Raw genomic sequence first — 7,243 nt, 5'->3', positions numbered from 1 at the left:
GAGGAACAAAATGTTTTCAGTCCTGAAAACTGAATCTTCCTCTTAACATAAATATAATACCCTCTGGAGAAGAGGATGATACCAGGGAGAGGGGACAGAAGCAAATAAAAACGATGCAGCATTTGGCTGGAGCTTCCAATGCTACAGATAAATAACTGGAGAAACGGTTAAGAAATGAAGGTCTCCTTTCCTTTAAAGACAGTTGACATCAAACCATATGGAGTAAACCAGAGGGAACAATGAGTTCATCATGTAGTCTACTCCCCCCTCTCCCCATTTTGCAAATATGGAAACAGATTCAGAGAAAAGAGATTTCCCTAAAGTCACATATTTCTTCTCTATTCTTTCTGCATATGTTGAAAGCCCCCTACCCATGCTAGGACTTGATCAGTTTTCTTCACTGCTATAATTTGTTATGGTTCACGATACCTTTGTGGAAAAGTTATGACTAAAATTAAATTATATCTTCTCATGGCTAAATAGGGTTATATAATTTTCTTTTCTAGAGGTCCTTTACAAAAAGCTGTTATATTATTATCATTCAGTTGTGTCCAACTCTTTGTGACTCATTTGAAGTTTTCTTGGCAGATACTGGAGTGGTTTGCCATTTCCTTCACTAGATCATTTTACAGATAAAAAATGGAGGTAAACAAGACTAAGTGAATTGTCCAGGGTCACACAGCTAATAAGTGTCTGTGGTCAGATTTGAACCCAGGGAAGCATTTTATTCACTGAGCCATCTAGCTGCCCTTTTACAGAAAAGTGTGTGTGTGTGTGTGTGTGTGTGTATGTGTGTGTGTGTGTATGTGTGTGTGTGTGTGTGGTGGGGGGAAGGAAACTGTATTTAATGAGAATTGTTTAGACATTGTCATCTTTGAAAGCAAGGAGATAAATTAAGTAACCTCTCAAGGTCACTTATACCAAGGTTTGACCATTGTAAATGTAAGATTATTAGTGGTAACAACCATAAATGAGCTTTCCATAGTTGTGATTATTCTTTAATGATAGTTCCTTCTCTGAGATTACCTCCAATTAATCCTGTTACCTATGTTGTTTGTACTCATGCTATCTCTCCATTAGATTGCAAGCTCCTTGAGGGCATGGGTTGTTTTTGCCTTTCTTTTATCCTCAGGTCAGAAAACAGGCCCATAATAAGCACTTAATAAGTGCTTGTTGACTTGATCAATTATAGAGAAATTATCTCATTGAGTACTCATAGAGCCCTTGCCATAGTAATACAACTAGTAGACACTGGAGGATAAATTAAATCAGTATCAGCTTTACAGGGAGAATTCAGTTTGGAGGTTCAGATATCAGTTCTAATATGTACATCTTAGTGATTAAACATCCACTTAAGAAACACCCTTCTAAGAAATTAGTCTGGTCCTACAAGGATATGTTTATTCTTGGGAACAAATTTACTCATAGGATCAAGGCCTCCTTAGCAGAAATGGAAATTAGGGGAAGTGAAAATTTATGTCAATAATCCATCTACTTCTCAACCTATTAATATGATTACAAGTAAATTTTGTTGCATTAAGCAGGAAAAACTTACTGTGCATATGACCAAAAAAAGATGGCGCAAGGATTGGAAGTCTAATATTTCTTCAAAGAGCAATAGAATGTAATCTACTGACTAGAAATTTCCATGGAGTTAATTAGCAAGTGTATGCAAATAGCATGATGCAACAGAGCTCCAAAATGGCCAGTCCGCAAATTATAAATCAGTCATGGCCAGGGGCCTTTCTCTATGTTGACTCACGGATGAAGTAGGGCTATCTTCTCCGTGGGTCAGCACGGACACATGCAGGTCTGGCTGCTGCCAGCAGAGGGCAGCAGTACACTTTGCATACCAATTTGCATCCCAAATTAGCAAGAGCCCAAAAGAGCATCAAACAAAGAAACAGGGTGTCTAAAACTGCTCTAATTGTGAGACCCATCTATTTCTTCCTTCTCAACATGTCAAAGACAGTCTGAATAGTCTGGAACATGGATCTCTGAAGTAATGCTGCCCCTTGGAGCATCGAAAATAGAAATAAATACACAACTAGGAGCTGTCATCACAGACAGGAAGTAACTTTAATTAAATATCGTGAAAGTTGAAAAGTTTTTACAGCTTGAATTTCTGCAAAAAAATTATAACAATCTCTACAGTAGTTAGTTTCTCTAACAATAGAACTGTACAGTGTGTGTCTATTCAAAAAAGTTTTGATAAGAAGGTGAAAGGTTAGTAGATTTAGAGATGACTTGTTTTAATTAACCTGCATCCTAGTACAACTGTGAGGCCAGGGCATCTGTTATGCAATCCAGTCATTGAGAAACTGCATTATTCCTTTTTTTTTTCCTCCTTTTATTCCAAACTGAAATTAGAATTGTCTTTTCTTTATTTTCCACTTAAAGCCATATTCTGTATTTAAGGGGAATCTTTTACCTTGTAAAAGGAGTTTTGTGTGGTTGGAAGCAGGGCAAAGGGCCTGAACTTCCCATCATCCAATCCCTATAAATAGCGGCAACAAAACACCAAGTGTACACATCTTACAGGCTCTTTGGATTTTGAAGAAAAGGTCTAAGCATACTGCACATGGCTGACAGATGGGCGCAGTCGTTGCTGTCCGAAGGGGGCTCCCCGCCTAGGCTGAGTGAGGGTTCACAAACAGCTCAGGGGCTCACCAGACAAAATATGGCTTTAAATCATGTACATCTCCAGGCCAGAGCTTACCGAATGAATTAGGACAACCTTTCTGAGTACCGAGAAGCTAAGCGTCAATGTCGCTTACGTTTTCCAGTTCTTTTTAAAAATTTTATTTTTCTTTCTCACCATGAAAAAAAAAAACTGCCTTCCTCCCCATCTTCCCTACCCTGGATTCCCTCCCCTCCCACAAACCCCATAAAAATCGCACTCTGACAATCTAGTGGAAACCATTGCAAAATCCATACGGGGGGCATGCACAGTTGCAGCATTGTTGTAAATGATTTCTTGTAAAAAGTTACATTGTCTTAAGGTAACAAAACAGTTCTTTTGTGCTTTTCAATTCTTTTTTTTCTTAGAATGTTAGTGATGATTGACAGTTCTGGTGCACAGTACAATGTACAAGTGAAATGAATATGATTTGCATTGTTAAGGCATCCAATCTGCTGGTTTATATTTATGTGAAAGACAGAGGAAATATACAAGCAGACGTAAGAAAGAAAGTATTTTCATTGATTTCTATGAAGTTTCTCCCCAAATTTAATGCACAAAATGCGTCACTCCAAAGGGGAGAGATTCCATGCATATTAATAGAGTAAAACAGCATTAGGGTTTTTTTTTTTTAAGCTTCCAAAGCAAAGGATACATTTTCTTAAATCTACAGAACTAAATGCTACAAGAATAATATGCTACTTTTTTTGCCATATATTGGAAAAAACTTCTTAACTTACAAATAATACAAAAATAGACAATGGCTTTTGGGTTGAAATAAAAAAAATGGAAGCAGGGTTTAAAACAATACTAAAAATAACCATAAATGAAGTGTTCAAAAATCACATTGAAACAGCTAATACAACTGTAGGTGACCAAACAAATCAGCACTTTTCACATAGCAAACATACACAATAAAATAAACAGAGGGGCAGGGAGGGAAAGGGAAAAAGCAATGTACAAATTCCAAAGATAAATACATTATTTATATGGATATTTTACAAAATCCCCTTTAAAACAAAAAAAAAGCTTTTTTTTAATTAATTTTGCAAGTATGTGCAAGCTAAAGGTAGTGAGCTCTCTTTGCAAAATATGCAGTAAAATCTTTTGTGATATTGAAAAACTGTCTTAAGACATTAAAATGTATAAATAGAACAACAACTTTGGCAAAAAATCACAAAAAATCTACAGTATTTATAACTACATACAAAAACACAACAGCAAAGAAAAATATCAGGTAAATGCATCCTCAGAACTTTGCTGCATCTTTGACTCTTAATTTTTTAAGAACACTTCCCAGATAATGATAGCAAAATTCCTGTAGAACAAAAAGCTATGGTTTGGAGGTTTCAGCCTTTGATCAATCCCCCTCCCGCCCCCCTCCCAGTTTCACGTTTCCATTTACTATTTATTCCAAAGCACTTAACCTGTTGCTTAATCTATTATGTTACAAACAGTAAGGGTCGACTAATACAGGAGCTATCTGAGTGGGACATGGGTGAAATTCCTGCATTGCACCTCTTGTCAGTTCCTTGCAATGATGTGAAGTCGGCCTATGAAAAGAGTCAATTGCAATACTTTTTTTTTCCTTTTAAATGGAGGGGTAGAGGATAGATTTTGGCTTGAAAACACATGAGTGTGTTGTCTAGAGTCTTATGCCTGGACCCTGTTCCATGAAGTCTCAAAGGAGATTTTTACATGAATACAGACTATTACACCAAACTCTCTGGAGGCCACTGACTTCAGAAGATTCTGATATATTAGCAAAAGAGAATGGCAGCAGGTTTCAATATGCAGTTTCAGCAATCTATCTAGAGGCACTGAATTTTTGGAGTGGAAGAAAAAGATGTGATCATTTAAATCCCTTAACTTTCCAGGTTGCATTTATTTACATGATTACTTAAGACAATGATAAAAAAGAGATCAATAAGCTTGTACTCCTATGGGGTGACAGATTAAGTTAGATACTGAAAATGCACTGTATGAGCAAACTACCACTTGATATGCATTTAAGGCGTAAGAGCCGACCCTTAGTCTTCTAGAAAACTAACTGGCATTCCTATTCTGTCCCATACAAGCTTTTTTTAAAACTTTTTCTTTTTGTAAATGTCACCGCTTCATTCTCCCTTGACACAGCTTTAAAAACATCATAAATTAAAACATGGAGTCTTATTTATAGTGTCCCTCATATATAGCTTTACGGTTTATAAAAGACAAATGATTGTTAGTTAAGCTTTAAAAAAAAAGTGGATTTTCTTTTATCAACACAGAATAAATATATCTCCCAAATACTTGGGATGTACAACTTTAACCAACACCCTGCACTTGCAGATTCCTTCCAATTTCAGTATTTGCAAGGTCGGTGATTTTGTTTGTTTAAAAATCTGCAGTTATTGTGATTCCTCTTAAAAAGGCCTGAGTTAAAAGTTCCACTCTGGGACTTGTATCAGATTTCTCTCTGTAGCAGTATCCAACTTCTTCATTAATAAAATTCTTCAAGGCAATTCTTTCACATGGGAGGGACAATCATGCCAGATATAGCTGTTGAAAGAAAAGGGGGGGGGGGAAAGAAGTCAATGTTTTTGACTGCAGATTTCTTACTGGGAGGAGAAAAACACAATGTGGGATTGAGTGTGCTCATCTGTTCTGTAATTTGATTTTGTTATAAAACAGGGATTGTATTTTTTTTTATCAACACACATATATAAAATATATGTGTGTGTAACAAAATAACTAAACACTTCTCCAAATCTGATTTCAATTTTAAAACATAGCTGGAAAGTTACATAGTTTGAATGCCACTGGGAAAGTTGAGACCTACAACTCTGTAAAATATAGAGAGAATTTTCATTAAGTTAGTAACTCTTTTTCTCTCTCCTCCCCCTGCCCCCATGAGGATGGCCAAACATAATCCCATCTGCCAGCAGTTTACACAGAAAGCTATGGTGTTTTGCTTTCTGCAGACACAAACACTATGGGTATCTGGCTGTAAACAATTCTTTGGTTAGTTCATTTCCGTGCCCATGTCTGGAAAGAGAGAGAGATCCCTAGCTTCAGTCTGCATTATGCACTGTGGATAAAATTTTTTTCTGTCTGCGAAGGAAAGAAAAAGAGAGGAGGAAAAGGACAGTTTTTATGGGCCTCCCAAAAAAGATGATGTCTTCCACATTGAGGCAGTGGTTCAAACTGAGCCTCTGAAGCCTAACTTGGCTCCTAGAAAATGCAGAACCAAGAGGAGAGCAGGGAAAGCCTAGTAGGATACTGGAAGACCCCATGAGTCCAGGAGTCAAGAGACCTGAGCTTTAGTCTCAACTAATGTGACCTTTGGTATGTTACCTAATTTCTCTGGACCTCAGTGTCCTCATCTATAAAATGGTATTTTGGACTGAATGATCTCTTTAGTGCTATGATCCTATAAAAACTAATTAGACAGTCCAGAGATTTGAGAGGAGATCCTGGAAGGTAGGAAGACAGAGGTCTTAGGCAAGAGAACCCTATAGCTCAGCCACCAAAGATTCCTTGTAACCTTGGTCAACTTGTCTGGTGTCAGATGGGGATACTACCAGTTTTACTTGTTTCTCAGGGTTCTATAATGGTCATATGAGATCTCACATGTGAAAGAACTTGGAAAATCTGTAAAGCACTATACAAACATAAGGAGTTATTACTGGGATGGGGCTGAGGGTGGGAAGAGCTGATTGCAACCAAACAAATAATCACAAGCACATTGATCTTGTATTTAAAAGAAATCTAGGGATGAGGACTGGTTTCCTTGTATAACGAATTCCAAGAACAGGCAACACCTTTGACCAGTGTAGGTCAGTACCTTCTCTGCAGATCAATGTAGAGGAGAGCCTAGAGCCCTGAGAAGTTAAGTAACTTGCCCAGGGTCACACAGCCAGTAGAAATATAACAAAGGGAGAACTTGAACCCATATCTTTTTTGCTCCAAGGCCAGCTTGCAACTATCCACTATACAACACTTCCTCTCTCAGAAAGAAAGATAGCATATACCTAAATCATTTTTCCCCTTAGAATTGAATTAAATTAGCCACTTCTGAATAAATTATTGTGGAGAAGATTATAGTTGGTCAGAAAGGATGAGCAGTTGTTGGCACAGTTGACCCATAAATGGAGGCACAGTGAAGGGATTTCTGGGGTAGTGGGCTAGAGGACAACCAAAAAGAAAGAATCTCTACTTCAATTTTATTTGAGAATTCCACATTTAAAGAAAGGATTGTTCCCAGGAAGTTACCCTCTCCATATCCTAGCCCTCCTGGCCAAAATGTGATATCATTGATTTTTTTTAAACAGCTCAAGTAAAATTGGGGGTTAGCATATCTCAGCCAGGTTCAGGCTCTCAAACTTTCCTTCCCCACCCCCAAGACATTTTAAAGTTAAAAAAATGTATTTTGTCAAACACTTTTTCCGTTAATTTTTAAACCCATCTGTATTTTCAGGGAAATTGAATCCACATGTTTCTGATTCATTTACACGTAAATCATCCAAATGTTGTTTTGCAAGAACTGTTTGCGATCCAACAACTCCTGGAGTCTTTTTCATA

The 7,243-nt window shown here is 37.3% G+C and overlaps 1 protein-coding gene across 6 annotated transcripts in view; it reads right to left on the bottom strand.

Moving 5' to 3' along the window:
- Positions 1-2,305: 2,305 nt before the first annotated feature.
- Positions 2,306-7,243, bottom strand: part of EBF1 (EBF transcription factor 1) — a 460,751-nt gene continuing 455,813 nt past the window's right edge. For all 6 annotated transcript variants that reach the window (XM_027841850.1, XM_027841851.1, XM_027841852.1 and 3 more), the window contains exon 16: positions 2,306-5,221. In XM_027841850.1, the coding sequence (XP_027697651.1) occupies positions 5,190-5,221 (32 nt within the window). In that variant the 3' untranslated portion in view covers positions 2,306-5,189. The remainder of the gene's footprint in view (positions 5,222-7,243) is intronic.

Source organism: Vombatus ursinus, unplaced genomic scaffold (genome assembly GCF_900497805.2).
Source record: "Vombatus ursinus unplaced genomic scaffold, bare-nosed wombat genome assembly UNPS02014863.1, whole genome shotgun sequence".
In the NCBI taxonomy this organism is placed as follows: Eukaryota; Metazoa; Chordata; class Mammalia; order Diprotodontia; family Vombatidae; genus Vombatus; species Vombatus ursinus.
The sequence above is the reverse complement of the archived record's forward strand: the minus strand, read 5'-3'. Positions and strand labels throughout refer to the sequence as shown.